Source organism: Cherax quadricarinatus, chromosome 67 (assembly GCF_038502225.1).
Source record: "Cherax quadricarinatus isolate ZL_2023a chromosome 67, ASM3850222v1, whole genome shotgun sequence".
Classification (NCBI taxonomy): domain Eukaryota; kingdom Metazoa; phylum Arthropoda; class Malacostraca; order Decapoda; family Parastacidae; genus Cherax; species Cherax quadricarinatus.
Window position 1 is genome coordinate 5770864 of NC_091358.1, and position 26300 is coordinate 5797163.

A 26300-nucleotide genomic window follows, 5' to 3' on the forward strand; every position below is an offset into this window, starting at 1 on the left:
CTTTTATTAACTCCACACCTTCTCCTAATTTCCACACTCCGAATTTTCTGCATATTTACACCACACATTGGTCTTAGACAGAACATCTCCACTGCCTCCAACCGCCTCCTTGCTGCTGCATTCACAGCCCAAGCTTCACACCCATATAAGTGTTGGTAATACTATACTTTCATACATAGCCTTCTTTGCCTCCATAGATAACATTTTTTGCCTCCACATATACCTCAATGCACGGCTCACCTTTTTTTCTTCATCAATTCTATGATTAACCTCATCCTTCATAAATCCATCCGCCAACACGGCAACTCCCAAATACATGTATCTGAAAACATTCACTTCTTCCATGCTCCTCCTCCCCAATTTGATATCCAATTTTTCTTTATCTAAATCATTTGATACCCTCATCACCTTACTCTTTTCTATGTTCACTTTCAACTTTCTACCTTTACACACATTCCCATATTTGTCCAATAACCTTGGCAATTTTTCTTTAGAATCTCCCATAAGCACAGTATCATCAGCAAAAAGTAACTGTGTCAATTCCATTTTGTATTTGATTCCCCATAATTTAATCCCACCCCTCTCCCGAACACCCTAGCATTTACTTCTTTCACAACCCCATCTATAAATATATTAAACAGCCATGGTGACACTGCACATCCCTGTCTAAGACCTAATTTTACCAGGAAGTAGTCACCCTCTCTTCTACACACCCTAACCTGAGCTTCACTATCCTCATAAAAACTCTTTACAGCATTTAGTAACTCACCACCTATTCCATATACTTGCAACATCTGCCACATTGCTTCCCTATCCACTCTATCATATGCCTTTTCTAAATCCATAAATACAATAAAAACTTCACCTTTATCTAAATACTGTTCAATGTAAACACCTGATCTACACATCCCCTACCCACTCTAAAACCTCCTTGCTCATCTGCAATCCTACATTCAGTCTTGCCTCTAATTCTTTCAATAATAACCCTACCATACACTTTTCCTGGTATACTCAGTAAACTAATTCCTCTATAATTTTTACAATCTCTTTTGTCCCCCTTCCCTTTATATAAAGAAATTATACATGCTCTCCGCCAATCCCTGAAATTTCTTTCGTATCCTGAAGCAAAAAATTGACCGAATGACGGTTCGTATCCTGAAAAATTCGCATGCTGGGGGCGTTTGTAACCTGAGGTTCCACTGTATTGGGAAGAACGAAACCTTTAGTGGTCACACACTGCCTAAGGAATGGGAGGCAAGCAGGTATAAACAAGGGAGGGGATACTCTAAATCCTTAGGTCATGATCCCTTTACCAGCATCCAGGTGCTTCCTTTGATGAGAATAAATAATTAAAACAGTAGAACCTACCTCAGTGGGAGATGGCTCATGTGCTAAAAAAAAAAAAAATAATAGAGCATTCACATTAGCAAGTACAAACACCTTAACCAACACATTTTATACCTGCAGTTTACCTGGAGAGAGTTCCGGGGGTCAACGCCCCCGCGGCCCGGTCTGTGACCAGGCCTCCTGGTGGATCAGAGCCTGATCAACCAGGCTGTTGCTGCTGGCTGCACGCAAACCAACGTACGAGCCACAGCCCGGCTGATCAGGAACTGACTTTAGGTGCTTGTCCAGTGCCAGCTTGAAGACTGCCAGGGGTCTGTTGGTAATCCCCCTTATGTGTGCTGGGAGGCAGTTGAACAGTCTCGGGCCCCTGACACTTATTGTATGGTCTCTTAACGTGCTAGTGACACCCCTGCTTTTCATTGGGGGTATGGTGCATCGTCTGCCAAGTCTTTTGCTTTCGTAGTGAGTGATTTTCGTGTGCAAGTTCGGTACTAGTCCCTCTAGTCTAGGATTTTCCAGGTGTATATTATCATGTATCTCTCCCTCCTGCATTCCAGGGAATACAGGTTTAGGAACCTCAAGCGCTCCCAGTAATTGAGGTGTTTTATCTCCGTTATGCGCGCCGTGAAAGTTCTCTGTACATTTTCTAGGTCGGCAATTTCACCTGACTTGAAAGGTGCTGTTAGTGTGCAGCAATATTCCAGCCTAGATAGAACAAGTGACCTGAAGAGTGTCATCATGGGCTTGGCCTCCCTAGTTTTGAAGGTTCTCATTATCCATCCTGTCATTTTTCTAGCAGATGCGATTGATACAATGTTATGGTCCTTGAAGGTGAGATCCTCTGACATAATCACTCCCAGGTCTTTGACGTTGGTGTTTCGCTCTATTTTGTGGCCAGAATTTGTTTTGTACTCTGATGAAGATTTAATTTCCTCATGTTTACCATATCTGAGTAATTGAAATTTCTCATCGTTGAACTTCATATTGTTTTCTGCAGCCCACTGAAAGATTTGGTTGATGTCCGCCTGGAGCCTTGCAGTGTCTGCAATGGAAGACACTGTCATGCAGATTCGGGTGTCATCTGCAAAGGAAGACACGGTGCTGTGGCTGACATCCTTGTCTATGTCGGATATGAGGATGAGGAACAAGATGGGAGCGAGTACTGTGTCTTGTGGAACAGAGCTTTTCACCGTAGCTGCCTCGGACTTTACTCTGTTGACGACTACTCTCTGTGTTCTGTTAGTGAGGAAATTATAGATCCATCGACCGACTTTTCCTGTTATTCCTTTAGCACGCATTTTGTGCGCTATTACGCCATGGTCACACTTGTCGAAGGCTTTTGCAAAGTCTGTATATATTACATCTGCATTCTTTTTGTCTTCTAGTGTATTTAGGACCTTGTCGTAGTGATCCAATAGTTGAGACAGACAGGAGCGACCTGTTCTAAACCCATGTTGCCCTGGGTTGTGTAACTGATGGGTTTCTAGATGGGTGGTGATCTTGCTTCTTAGGACCCTTTCAAAGATTTTTATGATATGGGATGTCAGTGCTATTTGTCTGTAGTTCTTTGCTGGAGCTTTACTGCCCCCTTTGTGGAGTGGGGCTATGTCTGTTGTTTTTAGTAACTGTGGGACGACCCCCGTGTCCATGCTCCCTCTCCATAGGATGGAAAAGGCTCGTGATAGGGGCTTCTTGCAGTTCTTGATGAACACAGAGTTCCATGAGTCTGGCCCTGGGGCAGAGTGCATGGGCATGTCATTTATCGCCTGTTCGAAGTCATTTGGCGTCAGGATAACATCGGATAGGCTTGTGTTTACCTGGAGAGAGTTCTGGGGTCAACGCCCCCGCGGCCCGGTCTGTGACCAGGCCTCCTGGTGGATCAGAGCCTGATCAACCAGGCTGTTGCTGCTGGCTGCACGCAAACCAACGTACGAGCCACAGCCCGGCTGATCAGGAACTGACTTTAGGTGCTTGTCCAGTGCCAGCTTGAAGACTGCCAGGGTTCTGTTGGAAATCCCCCTTATGGGGAACCTTGAGGTTCCTAAACCTGTATTCCCTGGAATGCAGGAGGGAGAGATACATGATTATATACACCTGGAAAATCCTACAGGGACTAGTACCGAACTTGCACACGAAAATCACTCACTACGAAAGCAAAAGACTTGGCAGACGATGCACCATCCCCCCAATGAAAAGCAGGGGTGTCACTAGCACGTTAAGAGACCATACAATAAGTGTCAGGGGCCCGAGACTGTTCAACTGCCTCCCAGCACACATAAGGGGGATTACCAACAGACCCCTGGCAGTCTTCAAGCTGGCACTGGACAAGCACCTAAAGTCAGTTCCTGATCAGCCGGGCTGTGGCTCGTACGTTGGTTTGCGTGCAGCCAGCAGCAACAGCCTGGTTGATCAGGCGCTGATCCACCAGGAGGCCTGGTCACAGACCGGGCCGCGGGGGCGTTGACCCCCGGAACTCTCTCCAGGTACTCCAGGTATGTGTGCTGGGAGGCAGCTGAACAGTCTCGGGCCCCTGACACTTATTGTATGGTCTCTTTAACGTGCTAGTGACACCCCTACTTTTCATTGGGGGGATGGTGCATCGTCTGCCAAGTCTTTTGCTTTCGTAGTGAGTGATTTTCGTGTGCAAGTTCGGTACTAGTCCCTCTAGGATTTTCCAGGTGTATATAATCATGTATCTCTCCCTCCTGCGTTCCAGGGAATACAGGTTTAGGAACCTCAAGCGCTCCCAGTAATTGAGGTGTTTTATCTCCGTTATGCGCGCCGTGAAAGTTCTCTGTACATTTTCTAGGTCGGCAATTTCACCTGCCTTGAAAGGTGCTGTTAGTGTGCAGCAATATTCCAGCCTAGATAGAACAAGTGATCTGAAGAGTGTCATCATGGGCTTGGCCTCCCTAGTTTTGAAGGTTCTCATTATCCATCCTGTCATTTTTCTAGCAGATGCGATTGATACAATGTTATGGTCCTTGAAGGTGAGATCCTCCGACATAATCACTCCCAGGTCTTTGACGTTGGTGTTTCGCTCTATTTTGTGGCCAGAATTTGTTTTGTACTCTGATGAAGATTTAATTTCCTCATGTTTACCATATCTGAGTACAGTGGACCCCCGCATAGCGACTTTAATCCGTGCAAGAGGGCTGATTGTTATGCGAAATGATCGGTACGCGAATGAATTTTCCCCATAAGAAATAATGGAAATTAAATTAATCCGTGCAAGACACCCAAAAGTATGAAAAAAAATTTTTACCACATGAAATATACATTTTCCTACACACAAAGAGAAGGATACATGCACAATAGTAGAGTAGTACATGCACAATATAAATTGTGCATGTACTACTCTACTAAATGAAGAATAAATGACACTTACCTTTATTGAAGATGCAGCAATGACTGATGAGACACTGTGTCCTGGGAGTGCCTTTTCCTCCTGAGTACTGTAGGTCCTGTTTGGCATTTTCTTCCAGAACAGGCCTTATCACATTGTGTATGCCACTACGATTCTTAAATCTCTCAAACCAACCTTTGCTGGCTTTAAATTCACCAATATGAGCACTAGTTCCAGGCATTTTTCCCTGTTCACCTGGGTGTTAGTCGACTGGTGTGGGTTGCATCCTGGGAGACAAGATTAAGGACCCCAATGGAAATAAGTTAGACAGTCTTCTATGACACTGACTTTTTTGGGTTATCCTGGGTGGCAAATCCTCTGGGGTTAATTGTTTCTTGGTATTCTCAATAAGCCACACCAACAACGGTGCTACAGCAGCAGCAGCAGCAGCTGACAGTGCTACAGCAGCAGCAAACGATGCTACAGCAGCAGCAGACGGTACTACAGCAGCAGCAGACGGTACTACAGCAGCAGCAGCAGCAGCTGACGATGGTACAACAGCAGCAGCAGCTGACAGTGCTACAGCAGCAGCAGACGATGCTACAGCAGCAGCAGACGATGCTACAGCAGCAGCAGACGATGCTACAGCAGCAGCAGACGGTACTACAGCAGCAGCAGCAGCTGTACCACCAATAGAAGCGATGGTTGATTGGGGTTTATTATACAACCTGGCCAGCTCGGAGACACGCACTCCACTTTCATACTTATCAATGATCTCTTTCTTCATCTCTATAGTAATTCTCACCCTTATTGCTGTAGGGTTGGCACTAGAAGCTTTCTTGGGGCCCATGGTCACTTATTTTCCAGATAAATCACCAAAAACACTGTAATAATACGAAATGTTCCGATTGTATGCTTGGATGTTACTGCGGAGGCTGGCTGGTAAACAATGCCACCGGCGGCACATGTGAGGCTGGCTAAGGGCGCACATTGGACGCGTCTCGGACGAAGAGTGGTGAGCGGGTTTTTGGGCGGTATGCGAGGCAAAATTTTTGCGATAAAAGCGAGCGGTATGCGGATTGAACGGTATGCGATGAGTACGGTATGCGGGGGTCCACTGTAATTGAAATTTCTCATCGTTGAACTTCATATTGTTTTCTGCAGCCCACTGAAAGATTTGGTTGATGTCCGCCTGGAGCCTTGCAGTGTCTGCAATGGAAGTCACTGTCATGCAGATTCGGGTGTCATCTGCAAAGGAAGACACGGTGCTGTGGCTGACATCCTTGTCTATGTCGGATATGAGGATGACGAACAAGATGGGAGCGAGTACTGTGCCTTGTGGAACAGAGCTTTTCACCGTAGCTGCCTCGGACTTTACTCTGTTGACGACTACTCTCTGTGTTCTGTTAGTGAGGAAATTATAGATCCATCGACTGACTTTTCCTGTTATTCCTTTAGCACGCATTCTGTGCGCTATTACACCATGGTCACACTTGTCGAAGGCTTTTGCAAAGTCTGTATATATTACATCTGCATTCTTTTTGTCTTCTAGTGCATTTAGGACCTTGTCGTAGTGATCCAATAGTTGAAACAGACAGGAGCGACCTGTTCTAAACCCATGTTGCCCTGGGTTGTGTAACTGATGGGTTTCTAGATGGGTGGTGATCTTGCTTCTTAGGACCCTTTCAAAGATTTTTATGATATGGGATGTTAGTGCTATTGGTCTGTAGTTCTTTGCTGTTGCTTTACTGCCCCCTTTGTGGAGTGGGGCTATGTCTGTTGTTTTTAGTAACTGGGACGACCCCCGTGTCCATGCTCCCTCTCCATAGGATGGAAAAGGCTCGTGATAGGGGCTTCTTGCAGTTCTTGATGAACACAGAGTTCCATGAGTCTGGCCCTGGGGCAGAGTGCATGGGCATGTCATTTATCGCCTGTTCGAAGTCATTTGGCGTCAGGATAACATCGGATAGGCTTGTGTTAATCAAATTTTGTGGCTCTCTCATAAAAAATTCATTTTGATCTTCGACTCTCAGTCTGGTTAGTGGCTTGCTAAAAACTGAGTCATATTGGGACTTGAGTAGCTCACTCATTTCCTTGCTGTCATCTGTGTAGGACCCATCTTGTTTAAGTAGGGGCCCAATACTGGACGTTGTTCTCGATTTTGATTTGGCATAGGAGAAGAAATACTTTGGGTTTCTTTCGATTTCATTTATGGCTTTTAGTTCTTCCCGCGATTCCTGACTCCTAAAGGATTCTTTTAGCTTAAGTTCGATGCTTGCTATTTCTCTGACCAGTGTCTCCCTACGCATTTCAGATATATTGACCTCTTTTAGCCGCTCTGTTATTCTTTTCCATCGCCTGTAAAGGGAGCGCCTGTCTCTTTCTATTTTACATATACCCCTCCTTTTTCTTAGAGGAATAAGCCTTGTGCATACATCGAGTGCCACCGAGTTAATCTGTTCTAGGCATAAGTTGGGGTCTGTGTTGCTTAGTATATCTTCCCAGCTTATATCGGTTAGGACTTGGTTTACTTGGTCCCACTTTATGTTTTTGTTATTGAAGTTGAATTTGGTGAATGCTCCCTCGTGACTAGTCTCATTATGTCGGTCTGGGGCTCCACGCATACATGTCTGAACCTCAATTATGTTGTGATCTGAGTATATTGTTTTTGATATGGTGACATTTCTTATCAGATCATCATTGTTAGTGAAGATGAGGTCTAGTGTATTCTCCAGTCTAGTAGGCTCTATTATTTGCTGGTTTAAATTGAATTTTGTGCCTTTAGGGATAAGAGTAAAGTGTTACAGTATACTCCACATACAAGAGAATAAGACCAATGAAACACGACAATGGCAAATTATGCTTAAAACAGCTTTTAGAAAATCAGGTGTCAAATGCCAGAAAAGCACCTTCATCCAATTTGTGAAATATATAGAAATTTAAACTACTTTGTCCTGAACTGCACATAAACATTGGTTAAGGTCTTTTCTATCACCTTATATTAGAACAATGAATGCCATTTCTATTTTGTCTGATAATTTACTTTGAGCATATTCTTCAGTTGTGTATCAGTATCATTTTTTTTTTGTTTCCAAGAAGCAATCCTAAAAGAAATATTATATATCTATGTTGAATATAAAGTTGCTGTGGAAATTAATATATTACACAAACATAACAGAAGAATAAGCTAACCTGTACTTCTAGTTGTTTCACATGTTTCTCTGTATCAGTTAGGCATATCTTGCTGTTATCAAGTTCACCTACTAAATTTTCATTCACAAGCTGAAAAAAAAATTAGTTTTTAACTTTAGTCAAATAAATAATAACACTACAGTTACTATCAACTATATACATTTTCCTGGGTAAATGTTATTACAGCAAAACATCTCTTTTATCAAGTTCAGATTTTTCTTTTAGTTGCTGTTTCCACTCAATATTTTGACACTGAAACAACCTAAACCACTTGATAATATATATATTTTTTTTCAACATGTCAGTTGTCTCTCACTGATGCAGGGTGACCCAAAAAGAAAGACAATCCCTAAAAACAAAAATACTTTCATCATCTTTCAACACTTTCACCTCATACATAATCACTGTCTTTGCAGAGGCGCTCAGATACGACAGTTTAGAAGTCCCTCCAAACTGTCAATATCCCAAACCCCTTCTTTAAAGTGCAGGCATTGTACTTCCCATTTCCAGAACTCAAATCCAGCTATATAAAAATAACTGGTTTCCCTGAATTCCTTCACAAAATATTAACCTGCTCACACTCCAACAGCTTGTCAGGTCCCAAAAACCATTCGTCTCCATTCACTCCTATCTAAAATGCTCACACATGCTTGCTGGAAGTCCAAGCCCCTTGCCCACAAAACCTCCTTTACCCCATCCTTCCAACCTTTTCGAGGACAACCCCTACCCTGCCTTCCTTCCCCTACAGATTTATACACTCTCTAAGTCATTCTACTTTGATCCATTCTCTCTAAATGACCAAACCACCTCAACAACTCCTCTACAGCCCTCTGACTAATACTTTTATTAACTTCACACCTCCTCCTAATTTCCACATTCTGAATTCTCTGCATAATATTTACACCACACACTGCCCTTAGACAGGACATCTCCATTGCCTCCAGCCACCTCCTCGCTGCAGCATTTGCAACCCAAGCTTCACACCTATATAAGTGTTGGTACCACTATACTTTCTTACATTCCCTTCTTTGCCTGCATGGATATCGTTTTTTGTCTCCACAGATACCTCAATGCACCACTCACCTTTTTTCCTTCATCAATTTTATGGTTTACTTTGTCCTTCTTAAACCCATTCGCTGGCAAGTTTACTCTCAAATATCTGTGCAAGAGGCTTGGACATACAGCAGGCATGTGAGAGCGTTAGACAGGAGTGGGGACAAATGGTTTTGGGGACTTGACGAGGTGTTGGAGTGTGATCAAGGTAACATTTTGTGGAGGGATTTAGGAAAACTGGCTAGCTGGATCTGAGTCCTGGAGGTGGGAAGTACAATGCCTGCACTTTAAAGGAGGGGTTTGGGATACTGACTGTTTGGAGTAACATCTAAACCATTGTATCTGAGTGCTTCTACAAAGACAGTGATTATGTGTGAATGATGTTAAGTGCTGAATGATAGTGAAAGTGTTTCTTTCTTTTTTTTTGGGTCACACTTCCTTGGTGGAAGATGGCCGACGTGTTAAAAAAATCATATATTAAAACATACTGAGTATACCAGGAAGAGTGTACGTTAGGGTTATTATTGAAAGAATTAGAGGTAAGACAGAATGTAGAATTGCAGATGAGCAAGGAGGTTTTAGAGTGGGTAGGAGATGTGTAGATCAAGTGTTTACATTGAAGCATATATTTTTTTTTTTTTTTTTTTTTTTTTCAACAAGTCGGCCGTCTCCCACCGAGGCAGGGTGACCCAAAAAAGAAAGAAAATCCCCAAAAAGAAAATACTTTCATCATCATTCAACACTTTCACCACACTCGCACATTATCACTGTTTTTGCAGAGGTGCTCAGAATACAACAGTCTAGAAGCATACACATATAAAGATACACAACATATCCCTCCAAACTGCCAATATCCCAAAACCCCTCCTTTAAAGTGCAGGCATTGTACTTCCCATTTCCAGGACTCAAGTCCGACTATATGAAAATAACCGGTTTCCCTGAATCCCTTCACTAAATATTACCCTGCTCACACTCCAACAGATCGTCAGGTCCCAAGTACCATTCGTCTCCATTCACTCCTATCTAACACGCTCACGCACGCTTGCTGGAAGTCCAAGCCCCTTACCCACAAAACCTCCTTTACCCCCTCTCTCCAACCCTTTCGAGGACGACCCCTACCCCGCCTTCCTTCCCCTATATATTTATATGCTTTCCATGTCATTCTACTGTGATCCATTCTCTCTAAATGACCAAACCACCTCAACAACCCCTCTTCTGCCCTCTGACTAATACTTTTATTAACTCCACACCTTCTCCTAATTTCCACACTCCGAATTTTCTGCATAATATTTACACCACACATTGCCCTTAAACAGGACATCTCCGCTGCCTCCAACCGTCTCCTCGCTGCTGCATTTACCACCCAAGCTTCACACCCATATAAGAGTGTTGGTACTACTATACTTTCATACATTCCCTTCTTTGCCTCCATAGATAACGTTTTTTTGACTCCACATATACCTCAACGCACCACTCACCTTTTTTCCCTCATCAATTCTATGATTAACCTCATCCTTCATAAATCCATCCGCCGACACGTCAACTCCCAAGTATCTGAAAACATTCACTTCTTCCATACTCCTCCTCCCCAATTTGATATCCAATTTTTCTTTATCTAAATCATTTGACACCCTCATCACCTTACTCTTTTCTATGTTCACTTTCAACTTTCTACCTTTACACACATTCCCAAACTCATCCACTAACCTTTGCAAATTTTCTTTAGAATCTCCCATAAGCACAGTATCATCAGCAAAAAGTAACTGTGTTAATTCCCATTTTGAATTTGATTCCCCATAATTTAATCCCACCCCTCTCCCAAACACCCTAGCATTTACTTCCTTTACAACCCCATCTATAAATATATTAAACAACCATGGTGACATTACACATCCCTGTCTAAGACCTACTTTTACCGGGAAGTAGTCTCCCTCTCTTCTACACACCCTAACCTGAGCCTCACTATCCTCATAAAAACTCTTTACAGCATTTAATAACTTACCACCTATTCCATATACTTGCAACATCTGCCACATTGCTCCTCTATCCACTCTATCATATGCCTTTTCTAAATCCATAAATGCAATAAAAACTTCCCTATCTTTATCTAAATACTGTTCACATATATGCTTCAATGTAAACACCTGATCTACACATCCCCTACCCACTCTAAAACCTCCTTGCTCATCCGCAATCCTACATTCTGTCTTACCTCTAATTCTTTCAATTATAACCCTACCGTACACTTTTCCTGGTATACTCAGTAAGCTTATTCCTCTATAATTTTTACAGTCTCTTTTGTCCCCTTTCCCTTTATATAAAGGGACTATACATGCTCTCTGCCAATCCCTAGGTACCTTCCCCTCTTTCATACATTTATTAAACAAAAGTACCAACCACTCCAACACTATATCCCCCCCTGCTTTTAACATTTCTGTCATGATCCCATCAGTTCCAGCTGCTTTACCCCCTTTCATTTTACGTAATGCCTCACGTACCTCCCCCACACTTACATTCTGCTCTTCTTCACTCCTAAAAGATGGTATACCTCCCTGACCAGTGCATGAAATTACTGCCTCTGTTTCTTCCTTAACATTTAAAAGTTCCTCAAAATATTCTCGCCATCTACCCAATACCTCCATCTCCCCATCTACTAACTCCCCTACTCTGTTTTTAACTGACAAATCCATATTTTCCCTAGGCTTTCTTAACTTGTTTAACTCACTCCAAAATTTTTTCTTATTTTCATTAAAATTTCTTGACAGTGCCTCTCCCACTCTATCATCTGCTCTCCTTTTGCACTCTCTCACCACTCTCTTTACCTTTATTTTACTCTCCATATACTCTGCTCTTCTTATACCACTTCTGCTTTGTAAAAAGCATATATGTGAACAGTATTTAGATAAAGGTAGGGAAGTTTTTATTGCATTTATGGATTTAGAAAAGGCATATGATAGAGTGGATAGAGGAGCAATGTGGCAGATGTTGCAAGTATATGGAATAGGTGGTAAGTTATTAAATGCTGTAAAGAGTTTTTATGAGGATAGTGAGGCTCAGGTTAGGGTGTGTAGAAGAGAGGGAGACTACTTCCCGGTAAAAGTAGGACTTAGACAGGGATGTGTAATGTCACCATGGTTGTTTAATATATTTATAGATGGGGTTGTAAAGGAAGTAAATGCTAGGGTGTTCGGGAGAGGGGTGGGATTAAATTTTGGGGAATCAAATTCAAAATGGAAATTGACACAGTTACTTTTTGCTGATGATACTGTGCTTATGGGAGATTCTAAAGAAAAATTGCAAAGGTTAGTGGATGAGTTTGGGAATGTGTGTAAAGGTAGAAAGTTGAAAGTGAACATAGAAAAGAGTAAGGTGATGAGGGTGTCAAATGATTTAGATAAAGAAAAATTGGATATCAAATTGGGGAGGAGGAGTATGGAAGAAGTGAATGTTTTCAGATACTTGGGAGTTGACGTGTCGGCGGATGGATTTATGAAGGATGAGGTTAATCATAGAATTGATGAGGGAAAAAAGGTGAGTGGTGCGTTGAGGTATATGTGGAGTCAAAAAACGTTATCTATGGAGGCAAAGAAGGGAATGTATGAAAGTATAGTAGTACCAACACTCTTGTATGGGTGTGAAGCTTGGGTGGTAAATGCAGTAGCGAGGAGACGGTTGGAGGCAGTGGAGATGTCCTGTTTAAGGGCAATGTGTGGTGTAAATATTATGCAGAAAATTCGGAGTGTGGAAATTAGGAGAAGGTGTGGAGTTAATAAAAGTATTAGTCAGAGGGCAGAAGAGGGGTTGTTGAGGTGGTTTGGTCATTTAGAGAGAATGGATCAAAGTAGAATGACATGGAAAGCATGTAAATCTATAGGGGAAGGAAGGCGGGGTAGGGGTCGTCCTCGAAAGGGTTGGAGAGAGGGTGTAAAGGAGGTTTTGTGGGCAAGGGGCTTGGACTTCCAGCAAGCGTGCGTGAGCGTGTTAGATAGGAGTGAATGGAGACGAATGGTACTTGGGACCTGACGATCTGTTGGAGTGTGAGCAGGGTAATATTTAGTGAAGGGATTCAGGGAAACCGGTTATTTTCATATAGTCGGACTTGAGTCCTGGAAATGGGAAGTACAATGCCTGCACTTTAAAGGAGGGGTTTGGGATATTGGCAGTTTGGAGGGATATGTTGTGTATCTTTATATGTGTATGCTTCTAGACTGTTGTATTCTGAGCACCTCTGCAAAAACAGTGATAATGTGCGAGTGTGGTGAAAGTGTTGAATGATGATGAAAGTATTTTCTTTTTGGGGATTTTCTTTCTTTTTTGGGTCACCCTGCCTCGGTGGGAGACGGCCGACTTGTTGAAAAAAAAAAAAAACTTCTAAGCTGTTGTATTCTGGACACCTCTGCAAAAACAGTGCTTATGTGTGAGTGAGGTAAAAGTGTTGAATGATGATTAAAGTATTTTCTTTCTCTTTGGGTCACCCTGCCTCGGTGGGAGACAGCCGACTTGTTGAAGAAAAAAAAAAAAAAAAAAAAAAATTAAAACCTACCTGCAAATTCCTGTAATCTGCTTCTATATCTGACAGTTGTGTACCAAGATCACCAACTCTTTGTTGCAACTGATTAATCTCCTGGAGATTTTTAAGCTGTGCACATTCTAATGTGTTGATTGCCTCTGCTTTATACACAATCTCCTGGTTATCAAAAAACAAAAAATTATTATATATATTAAAATAAACACAAGACATTTATGATCCGCATTAAAGCAGAATATGTAATGTTATCAAAGTAAACTTTATGGCATGAATATTTATTATGTGAATGATCAATGAAAACACTTTAGAGTATAGTAATGGTGTGAAGTACTTCACCTGTTCTAATTCCTGCTTGCGAATGGTGAGTGCAGCAACTTTATCTGCAAGTTCACTCCTAGCACCTTCTACAGTATCATTATTCTTCTTTAAAAACTTAATTTTTTCAACAGCTTCCTGAAGACCTCTCTGGCTCTCTTCATACCTAAGAAAAATATTGAAGTTTTTTCAATAAAAGGATGACATACATATACAGTGGAACCTTAAAATTCGAACGTATCACATATCGAACGTTTCAAAATTAGAACCCATTTTTCGAACCAACTTTGTCCCTATTATCGAACGCGCCCCTATTTTCAGACCGCTGGGTACCGGACCTGTTTGCCAGCCCGCTCTGTCCGCGTCCCTGCGCAGGCGCCGTGAACCAGTTTGGCTTTGTTTATGCTTGAGTGAACACTAACATGCGCTCTCATTCAAACATTTTTTCGATTATTTCATTGTGTTTAGTGTTTGTGGGACTGTGAAATAAGCTACCATGGGCCCAAAGAAACTTGCTAGTGGTACCCCTGTGGTAAAGAAAGTGAGAAACACCATAGATGTGAAGAAGGAAATAATACAGAAGTGGAATGATGTCCAAGTGGAATGATGCCCAAGCTGAAACAAGCCATCTTTGCAACAAGTTCAGTGACAGAACCATGTCCCATTTTAGGGAAATCTTAAAAGAGGTACCAGAAACAGAGGAATGTAGACAGTTATTTTGTGAGACAGGGGTCCAGTGACTCTCAAGCTGGTCCTAGTGGCATTAGAAGACAGAGAAGGGAAGTAACCCCAGAGGGCTTTACCTGAAGTCCTCACGGAGGGGGATTCTCCTTCCAAACGCTAACCCCAACTCCCTCTCCTCCTCCCTATCTTCCAGATACCATCACCAATCTTCAATAAAGGTAAGTAAAAATTTATTTTATATACATAATTGAACACTATAGTATTTGTTGTGTGTATGTAAAACTATAATTAATCTCTATAAAATGTATTTTTTTTGTGAATATTTTTGGGTTTCTGGAATGGATTAATTGTATTTCCATTATTTCTTATGGGAAATATTGCTTCGATTTTCAGACTTTTCAAATTTAGATCTAGCTCCTGGAACGAATTAAGTTCGAAATTTGAGGTTCCACTGTAACCCTTTCACTGTCGTAACCTCCGAAATTAAAAATGCTGACAGTGTTGCAATTTAAAAAAATCCGAAATGGTAGAGAACCTTTTTTGGAAGCTAATGACACCAAAAATGCAAAATTTTATAGCAAACTTAAGGAATTACACAGGCGTAAAGTTGGCAGTCTGTGTGCAATTTACACATATTTTAAGCCAATTCCATTGCTCAATTTAACTCAGTTCCTAGCTATTTTGTTAGTATGCCTTTTGTTCTATTGAGTGACCTTAAGAAACTGCCCATTCAACTATCAAAACTACCCTATAAAGTGCACAGAAGTCATTAATATCGCCAATTTTACACAAAATTTAACAAATTCCAAAATAAAACACCGTAGGCATTCCAGCCACTAAAGCAATTTTTTGTGTATTCATTAATCATGTCTCAAGGCCAGAAATATAGACCTACAATACATAAATTCTACCTTTATTTTTTTTAATACACTGGCCATCTCCCGCTAAGGTCGGGTGGCCAGAAAAAGAAGAAACACTCACTCTCATTCATTCCATCAGTCATTACAGATGTGTGTTGGCATCACTGCTCAGATGACCCTCCAAACTGCAACATCACCACCCCTCCTTCGGAGTGTAGGCACTGTGCTTCCCACCTCCAACACTAAATCTTCCTTACTCTAAACCCCTGCATTTACTCACAATCCAAAATTGAGTCAAGTCATAAAAACCACATGTCTCCACTCACACCTATTTACTTTGCTCACAGAGGCCTGTTGGATGTCCAAGCCCCTTGTAATTACATAATTTAATTACCTGTTTGCTACTACAGCAACAGGGTTATGCTCCTGGTATACCACAATCCCTAGATATCTACAAGTTCTCCATAGTGACTTGAATTCATAAACTTACCAACAGCATAATTTTCTCAACCAATGGTTATAAAATTCTAGGTATAGTTTACTAAATCCAAAAATAATTTAAATACTATACTGAATCCATCACATAAAATGCTTGAAGTACCCACATCCCATACCACAGCCTCTATATCTAAAGATATATATACATACTACTCCTAGCTTAACTAATAAAAGTCATCCAGGATGTTACTGATTTGAATAGGTGCCTTCTTTAATTCTGGTATTTACTCAAGCAATACAAGTATTTTATAACAATGTAAGCTAATTTTTATAATCCACCACACCTAACAAAGGTCATTAAGGATATTACTGCCTACATGATTTCAGTATTTACTGGGTAATGCATGACCTTTCAGGGTTACTTAGTGAAGATGCATGATGCTGTGAAGATTATTTTGAGTTCGTAAACAAAAAAAAAATGAAAAATCTACATGCATCTTGCCAAGGCAGCAAAAATCTAATACAGTAAATGAGGAATAATAGATGAACAAGCTTACCGAATTTGCTCATGCTTAAGTTCACTTTCAATATTCATAGCTTTTTGTGTTAAGGAATTGGTTTTCTCCTTCAGTTCATCTTGAGTTTTTGTCAATGACTCTTTAACCTGAAAAGTATCATGAAAACTCATTAATATTCATTCCTAGTGTAATTTTTTATTTACATAAAGTCTTTGATTTTTCCATATTCACTTCCCTTTTCTGCAATGTAATTTTTACCAAGAAGCAGTATGTAAACAGCAATTGCTTGCTCCGAGGGGCATCTCATATTATATTTTCTGCATCTATCTCTAAAAAGATGGAAACATGGTCCAGTCTTGAAGTACTCACATATCATTGGATAATCCTTATTCTGTTTGATATCACAGCATTTTTTAAATGATATTATTGTTCTTGCACTGTTTCTGCCACATTCCTGTCAGTTTTCTGATGGTTGGTGGTAGGCTGTAAATGACAGCCATAAATACTCTAGGATTATACATATACTGTGTAATCTAAAAACTCTAAGGTTTAATATGAATGACAAATACAAGTCCAAGTCAGATAACAGCTTTCCTGAGATGCTACAATAAAGAATGAATAATGGGCTGTTCAGTGTCAGAATTTTTTGGGAAGTGTCATGATATAAAATACAGAAGCAGCTTATAAAAATAAATTCATAAACAAATTGTTATTGTATTACCAGAATTTACATATATGATTAACAAACACTACATACCTCTTCTAACTGAATCTCCAAAGAAATCTTCTCATTTTGTGAAGCAGTAAAGCTAGCCTCAATTGTAATCAAACTTTCAGTCAGGCTGTTCACTGTCTTCTTGAAACTGTTCAGTTTCTCAGTTAGATCAGCCAATTTCTTTTCCTTTGCTGATAGTTGCTCTTGCATAACTTCTTTTAGTTTTTCCAGACTGGTTATATTCTCTTCAGCTAATTGAAAAGTTCTAGTTAAGAGTTTTTATATTTATAAAAAGTGTATATACTAATTATATCTACAACCTTTAAATTTTGTATAGGAAATCATTATCATATGTTTTGAGAGTATGAATGGTATATGTATACCTATACAGTAGTTCCCCCAAATTCCTGGGGGTTATGTTTCAAGACCACCTGTGAATTTGGAAAAACCACAAGTTCTGGACCCGGTTAACCCCTTGACTGTCACAACCCTAAATCCTGAGGTGTCTCCTGGTGTCGGAAAAAAAAAAAAACTAATGAAATGATAGAGAATTTTTTGTCGATGGTAATGATGCCAAAAGCACGAAATTTGATAGAAAACTGATGGAATTACGCTCTCGCAAATTTAGCAACCTCGGCGATATTTACGAATCGGTAATTTCACCCACTCTGAGCCCTATTTTTGGCTAATTCCACTGTTCCAGTCGACCAAACTCATAGCTATTTCTTTAGAACTCCATCTTTTCTATCGATTGAGTACAAGATACTGCCTATTTACCGATTTCAACTACCCAATAACATGGTCAGAAATTTGCAATTTGGCCAATTTCACAAAAATTAAAAAATATGCCAATTTCAAAATAGGGTCCAGAATGAACAATGCAGACATTCCTGGCTCTAAAATAACATTTTCTTTGTTCATCAGTCACGTCTCCAGGCTTTTCTGATATTACTCTTGCTTTATATTTTGAATTTTTATTCAAACAAAAAATAAAAGATTTACTGTTATGCAGACTACTGAAATATTGTAATAATTGTATAAATAATATCAACCCATTCATGACTGCATATTAGAATGGCTAGTTAGATATTTATTGGACAATGACATGATTTGTTTACTCTTGAACATCGGCAAAAATCAAACATTTCCCCTACTTTGAGCTCCATTTCAAGGTCCTTTTCGTAGTAAAACCAATCAAAATCACCTCTATTTCTATAATATGCTTTTCATTCTATCTAATGTGACTACAAAAACAAGAATATAACCATAAAAATTATATAAAAATACACCTTAAAGTCGGCATTTTAATCCAAAAACACGGTCAGTTTTTTTTTCTTATTATGCACTGCATGCTGCAGGATTTTTTTAATATGGTGCACACTGACCACACAGACCCACTCTCTCACATGTGGGCCTACCAGCTTTCTCCTGCTTGATTTGAAGCCGCTAGAATTTTTGAGTGATTAACAATCCACTCTTTCCTAGTGAATTAAACAATACAAACTGCAAAGCTACAATTCTTCAGATCATACAAGACCACCTACGTGTTAGTGTGCCAGTGTCAGAAATAAAAGAATCACGGGTTACTAGGGAACCAAGGGAGAAAAAGTGTTATGCTTAGATTTCACACACAAGACAGAAAAACAGATCTAATAAGTTCATCTATTAAAGCAAAAACAGATATACTGTATACATAAGTGAGTGTCTCGCAAGAAAACGACAGAACCTCCTGTACAGAGTGAGAAAATTGAAACGTGAGAATAATGATAAAATTCATCAGTGCTTTGTACGTGATGGACAAATTCTAGTAAGAAAAACAAATGTAGGCCATGTGTACTACATTACAAATGAAAATGAACTAGCAAACTTCCTTCATGGTGCAAATATTAGAGTCTGACTGATATTAGTGACCAAATCTTTGTACTACGTTACTGTATATTATTATTATGCCATTATTAAACTAATCCCTGTACTATCACCTCCTGGCTAGTATTTACTACCTCATTATCTCATGTGTCCCACACAGTTCCTTGTGTGACTCAATTTGTGTTATCTTAGGAAAAAACCTTGCCAATAAAATTCCAAGCTCAAATACCCCACCCAATGACTACCTCACTGGAAACTACCCGAACACACTGTTCCTAGCTCCAACTAACCCAACAGAAGTCTCCCTTATTATCAACACACTAAAAAACAAAGACAGGGATTTAAATACCTTACCACCCTTTATATACAAAAAAGTGTTGCAAGTGCTGTCACCAATCATTGCAACAATCTTTAACAAATCCATCGAATCCTCTACCTTCCCTACAGTTCTTAAAATAGTGAGGGTCACCCCGATCCATAAAGGAGGAGACCAAACAGACTTGAATAACTATAGGCCAATATCCAACTTACACCATCTCTCTAAAATCTTCGAAAAATTAATTCATAAGCGAATCTATTCCTATCTCCTCTCCCACAACATACTCAACCCCTGTCAGTTTGGGTTCAGGCCTAATAAAAATACAAATGATGCTATTATACACATGCTAGAACAAATATACACTGCACTAGAGAAAACAGAAGTCCCACTGGGAATCTTCATTGATTTACGTAAAGCTTTTGATACAGCTGACACAACTTGCTCCACATAAAATTGTCGCACTATGGTATAAGAGGGCACTCCCTCAATTACCTAAAGTCATACCTCAGCAACAGAAGCCAATATGTGTACACAAATGGAGCAAACTTTTCCACACAGCCAATTACAGTTGGTGTCCCACAGGGAAGTGTCCTTGGCCCTCTTCTCTTTCTCGTTTACATAAACGACCTACCAAATGCATCGCAACTACTCAAACCCACACTATTTGCAGATGACCCTACATACGTCTTCTCTCACCCAAGCCCAGTCATGCTAGCCAATACTGTAAATACCGAATTACAGAAAATATCTACCTGGATGATGACTAACAAACTTACTCTCAACATTGATAAAACCTACTTTATTCAGTTTGGAAACAGAGCTACAGATGTCCCTCTTAACATAATGATAAACAGATCACCTATCACAAAGCTCACAGAGGGAAAATTCTTAGGAATCCACCTTGATAATAGACTCAAATTTCAAACACATGAACAACAAATTTCCAAGAAAATTTCCAAGACCGTAGGCATACTATCGAAGAGACGGTACTATGTTCCACAGTCAGCCCACCTGGCCCTATACCACTCACTTATTTACCCCTATCTCACCTATGGAATTTGTGCATGGGGCTCAACAACAATAAACCATCTCAGACCATTAATTACCCAACAAAAGGTTGCAGTCAGAATGATAACAAATTCCCACTACAGGCAGACCACTCCATCAATATTCAAAACTCTAAACCTACTCACTGTACAAAACATCCATACTTATTATTGTACCTACTACATACATAGAACACTTAACTCGGATATAAACACTCCCCTCAAACGTCTCCTTACCAACCTCAACAGAACACATGACTATAACACAAGGCACAGATCACTCTTTGATGTTCCTCGAGTCCATCTCACACTATGCAAAAACTCAATGTACATAAAAGGCCCAAAAATCTGGAATTCATTACCAGTGAATATAAAAGAAACACTGTCTGTTTATAAATTCAAGTCTCTTCTTAAAAATCACCTACTCACCCACAACTAAATACTTAATAACTGTATCTCATAAATGTTTAACCTGTGACCATGTCAAACTTTGCTTGTTTTTATACGTATATACTTCTAAACTGTTGTATTCTGGGCACCTCTGCAAAAACAGTGATTATGTGTGAGTGAGGTGAAAGTGTTGAATGATGATGAAAGTATTTTCTTTTTGGGGATTTTCTTTCTCTTTGGGTCACCCTGCCTTGGTGGGGGACGGCCGACTTGTTGAGAAAAAAAAAAAAAAAAAAAAATACTCCAATCAAATCAAATCAAGTTTATTCTCTATAAGGATTACAATGCTGAGTTTACAGAATTTGGATATTGTGTGGTTTACATGTTTTAAAATACTAATTACAGAGGGGGCCACTAGAACACCAAGCATGGCTAGGCATTTCGGGCAGACTTAGATTAATTCTTTACTTTAAAATACAGTGGACCCCCGCATAGCAAACGCCTTGCATAGCGAACAATCCGCATAGCGAACGCTTTGTTCGCTAAAATTTTGCCCCGCATAGTGGACAAAAACCCGCTCAGCGACCTTCGTCCGAGACGCGTCCAATGTGCGGCCTCAGCCAGCCTCACATGTGCCGCCCGTCCCATTGTTTACCAGCCAGCCTCCGCGGTAACATTCAAGCATACACTCGGAATATTTCGTATTATTACAGTGTTTTCGGTGCTGTTTCTGGAAAATAAGTGACCATGGGCCCCAAGAAAGCTTCTAGTGCCAACCCTGTGGTAAAAAGGGTGAGAATTAGTATGGAAATTAAGAAAGATTTTGAAGGGTTTGGGGCTAACCCTGAGAAGCCTATGCCAGTTGTGGAATCCATTGTGCCTACTTCAAAAATTAAGGAAATGTGTGCACAGTGGGTTGAACTGCAAACCTTTATGGATGAAAATCACCCTGACACAGCTGTTGCAAGCCGTGCTGGTGACTATTTCAATGACAATGTTATGGCCCATTTTAGGAAAGTCTTGAAGGAACGGGAGGTACAGAGCTCTATGGACAGATTTGTTGTGCGACAGAGGTCCAGTGACTCTCAAGCTGGTCCTAGTGGCATTAAAAGAAGAAGGGAAGTAACCCCAGAAAAGGACTTGCTACCTCAAGTCCTAATGGAAGGGGATTCCCCTTCTAAACAGTAAGAAGATAATGCTCTCCCCTCCTCCCATCCCATCAATCATCACCAGATCTTCAATAAAAGTAAGTGTCATGTAATTGTGCATGCCTTTTTCAGTTTGTGTGTACTAAAATTAACATTTTTTTGTGGTAAAAAAAATTTTTTTTCATACTTTTGGGTGTCTTGCACGGATTAATTTTATTTCCATTATTTCTTATGGGGAAAATTAATTCGCATAGCGAACATTTCGCATAACGACCAGCCCTCTTGCACGGATTAAGTTCGCTATGCGGGGGTCCACTGTATTACAAATTATGAGGTAAATTGGTATTATGGCTAAGTGACTAAATACAGTGGACCCCCGGTTAACGATATTTTTTCACTCCATAAGTATGTTCAGGTGCCAGTACTGACCGAATTTATTCCCATAAGGAATATTGTGAAGTAGATTAGTCCATTTCAGACCCCCAAACATACACGTACAAACGCACTTACATAAATACACTTACATAATTGGTCGCATTCGGAGGTAATCGTTATGCGGGGGTCCACTGTACTAGTTTGTGAGTTTAGCAATGTGAATGCTTTTGTTTTCGCACAATACATAGTTTCAGTATTGAATGCACAGCAACTGTCTTTGAAATACTCATTTGTGCTTAATTGTTATTTGTTTACTATAATTTTTACCACTGAATATATCATTGTTTAGTTAATCTTAAGTTAATTTTAAGCCTGCCCATAATGCTCTGCATACAAGGGGCTTTTGGCATGATACACTTAACCACTGTAATTCTATGTACATCTATGTATCATGTCCAAATTAATAATAAATAAATTGAAGAGTACTGATGAGTGATGAGACACTGTTTTTCTTGAACACTCTGGGATTTTCAGTGATACATGCATAAAGGCTTCACTTTGCAATCCCCACTAGCATTACAACAAAACAAGAAAGTTATCCTGTCTTTCATAGGCTTGTGTCCTGGGAGTGCCTTTTCCCCCTGAGTAATGTAGGTCCTGTTTGGCATTTTTTCCAGAACTGGCCTGTTTCGTCACAATTGAACACTTGTTGGGGTTGGAATTTTTCAGCTTCGCCATGCCTTATCACACTGTGTATGCCACTACGATTCTTAAATCTCTCAAACCAACCTTTGCTGGCCTTAAATTCACCAGTATGAGCACTAGTTCCAGGCATTTTTTCTGTTCACCTGGGTGTTAGTCGACTGGTGTGGGTCGCATCCTGGGGGACAAGATTAAGGGCCCCAATGGAAATAAGTTAGACAGTCCTCGATGATGCACTGACTTTCTTGGGTTATCCTGGGTGGCTAACCCTCTGGGGTTAATTGTTTCTCATTAAGTCACACCAACAGTCTCTCCACATCTTCGAGTAGTACAGCTGACGGTGGTGCAGCAACAGCCGACGGTGGTGCAGCAACAGCCGACGGTGGTGCAGCAGCAGCTGACCGTGGTACGATAGTATTTCTCAACCTTTTTACCACATGGTTGGCACTCGAAGCTTTCTTTGGGCCCATGGTGGCTTATTTAGCAGTTACAAGCTCTATAAACAATGGAATAATACAAAATGTATCGAATGTATGCATGAAACCGGCCACCCTGGCTTGTAAACAATGATGGCAGGGCAGCTGAGGTGCTCAGACTGGACGGACAGGTTCGGGACGAATCATTTTGGGTGAGTTTTTTATCGTTAGCCAAGCTAAAAATTTTATGCTCAAACGCTTTGTTGGGCGGATTTAACGTTATGCAATGCTTTCATTAGCTGAGGGTCCACTGTACAGGATTTAATTCTTCAAGTGCACTGGTATTCACCTCTATCTAAATCCACGACAACAAAACAGTCATCCCTTTCTCTTTAGAACATCCTTCAATGCAAGTGATTAACACATACAGTGGACCCCCGCATACCGTACGCATCGCATAACGTTCAATCCGCATACCGCTCGCTTTTATCGCAAAACTTTTGCCTCGCATACCGCTCAAAAACCCGCTCACCGCTCTTCGTCCGAGATGCGTCCAATGTGCGCCCTTAGCCAGCCTCACATGTGCCGCTGGTGGCATTGTTTACCAGCCAGCCTCCGCGGTAACATCCAAGCATACAATCGGAACATTTCGTATTATTACAGTGTTTTTGGTGATTTTATCTGGAAAATAAGTGACCATGGGCCCCAAGAAAGCTTCTAGTGCCAACCCTACAGCAATAAGGGTGAGAATTACTATAGAGATAAAGAAAAAGATCATTGATAAGTATGAAAGTGGAGTGCGTGTCTCCGAGCTGGCCAGGTTGTATAATAAACCCCAACCATCGCTACTATTGGTGGTACAGCTGCTGCTGCTGCTGTACCACCGTCAGCTGCTGCTGCTGCTGCACTGTCAGCTGCTGCTGCTGCTGTAGCACCGTCAGCTGCTGCTGCTGCTGTACCACCGTCAGCTGCTGCTGCTGCTGTAGTACCATCTGCTGCTGCTGTAGCATCGTCTGCTGCTGCTGTAGTACCGTCTGCTGCTGCTGTAGCACCGTCAGCTGCTGCTGCTGCTGCACTGTCAGCTGCTGCTGCTGCTGTAGCACCGTCAGCTGCTGCTGCTGCTGTACCACCGTCAGCTGCTGCTGCTGCTGTAGTACCATCTGCTGCTGCTGTAGCATCGTCTGCTGCTGCTGTAGCACTGTCAGCTACTGCTGCTGTTGTACCACCATCAGCTGCTGCTGCTGCTGTAGTACCGTCTGCTGCTGCTGTAGCATCGTCTGCTGCTGCTGTAGCATCGTCTGCTGCTGCTGTAGCACTGTCAGCTGCTGCTGCTGTTGTACCACCATCAGCTGCTGCTGCTGCTGTAGTACTGTCTGCTGCTGCTGTAGCATCGTCTGCTGCTGCTGTAGCATCGTCTGCTGCTGCTGTAGCACTGTCAGCTGCTGCTGCTGTTGTACTACCGTCAGCTGCTGCTGCAGTACCGTCTGCTGCTGCTGTAGTACCGTCTGCTGCTGCTGTAGCATCGTCTGCTGCTGCTGTAGCACTGTCAGCTGCTGCTGCTGCTGCTGCAGCACCGTTGTTGGTGTGGCTTATTGAGAATACCAAGAAACAATTAACCCCAGAGGATTTGCCACCCAGGATAACCCAAAAAAGTCAGTGTCATCGAAGACTGTCTAACTTATTTCCATTGGGGTCCTTAATCTTGTCTCCCAGGATGCAACCCACACCAGTCGACTAACACCCAGGTGAACAGGAAAAAATGCCTGGAACTACTGCTCATATTGGTGAATTTAAAGCCAGCAAAGGTTGGTTTGAGAGATTTAAGAATCGTAGTGGCATACACAGTGTGATAAGGCCTGTTCTGGAAGAAAATGCCAAACAGGACCTACAGTACTCAGGAGGAAAAGGCACTTCCAGGACACAGTGTCTCATCAGTCATTGCTGCATCTTCAATAAAGGTAAGTGTCATTTATTCTTCATTTAGTAGAGTAGTACATGCACAATATATATTGTGCATGTACTACTCTACTATTGTGCATGTATCCTTCTCTTTGTGTGTAGGAAAATGTATATTTCATGTGGTAAAATTTTTTTTTTCATACTTTTGGGTGTCTTGCACGGATTAATTTGATTTCCATTATTTCTTATGGGGAAAATTCATTTGCATACCGATCATTTCGCATAACAATCAGCCCTCTTGCACGGATTTAAGTCGCTATGCGGGGGTCCACTGTATTCTTAGTTTCATGGGGTAAATGGTGGATGGCATTCTAAAGCCATGGGAGTGGGCCGATATCCTTTCCTAGTATATCTCTATCACAGCCTAGGCGTTTCCAATTGGTAATATCCTGGTCAGTCATCGAAGAAGGGTACATCACAGGCACAAAGCAACCACATTGAATGAAAGATGTGGGGAAACCATAACAAAGCAATTCTAGGTACATGTGTTATTACAGTTAACATTAGAGAGGACATTTCTCAAGATTTCAATGGTTGTGCTTTTGATGTAGGCATGTCATTAACCGTCCTCAAGGAACTCTTGTACCCACTGTAACTCATCAAAAGACCATGTAATTATCTGTTATTGCCTTACTAATCTTAAGTTATTATTAAGTTTGCCCGAAATGCTTTGCATACAAAGGAGCTTTTGGCATGTACACCCAACTATTATATTCCTTTGTACAACTATGTATCATGTCAAAAAAAAATTTCTTATTCTTATTTTTAACTGATGAAGCCAGGTCCTCACCGGACACTTGCACACATTGGTGGATTCTACTAATTCCTTCATTTGAAAGCCTGTCTTATGTAATCTGATAAGCTTTGCAGCTGTCTCATGTCAGCAACTTACTTGTGCCCACATTAATTCATCAACAGACAAAAATGTCCAACAAACTTGGCCCTCAAGACCAAATAGCACAGGGGTATCGCAGATACAAACTGTCCATCACACAAGCCTAGAATACACCTAAAATGCAGTCAGTAGCCATAGGGCATCCTGTGGCATCCTGCTTCGAGTTGCAAGGCCAGCATAATTATTTG

General features: G+C 41.0%; 2 protein-coding genes across 4 annotated transcripts in view; one reads left to right on the forward strand and one right to left on the reverse strand.

Moving 5' to 3' along the window:
* The window catches only part of LOC128699603 (zinc finger protein 90), a 207155-nt gene that overhangs the window by 115857 nt on the left and 64998 nt on the right, over window positions 1-26300 (forward strand). The window lies entirely within an intron of this gene.
* The window catches only part of LOC128699602 (synaptonemal complex protein 1-like), a 161054-nt gene that overhangs the window by 99556 nt on the left and 35198 nt on the right, over window positions 1-26300 (reverse strand). For all 3 annotated transcript variants that reach the window (XM_070099353.1, XM_070099351.1, XM_070099352.1), the window contains exons 6-10: window positions 17039-17247; window positions 16321-16427; window positions 13803-13947; window positions 13482-13625; window positions 7886-7975 (exon numbers count right to left, since the gene is read on the reverse strand). In XM_070099353.1, coding sequence (XP_069955454.1) covers window positions 7886-7975; window positions 13482-13625; window positions 13803-13947; window positions 16321-16427; window positions 17039-17247 — 695 coding nt within the window. The remainder of the gene's footprint in view (window positions 1-7885; window positions 7976-13481; window positions 13626-13802; window positions 13948-16320; window positions 16428-17038; window positions 17248-26300) is intronic.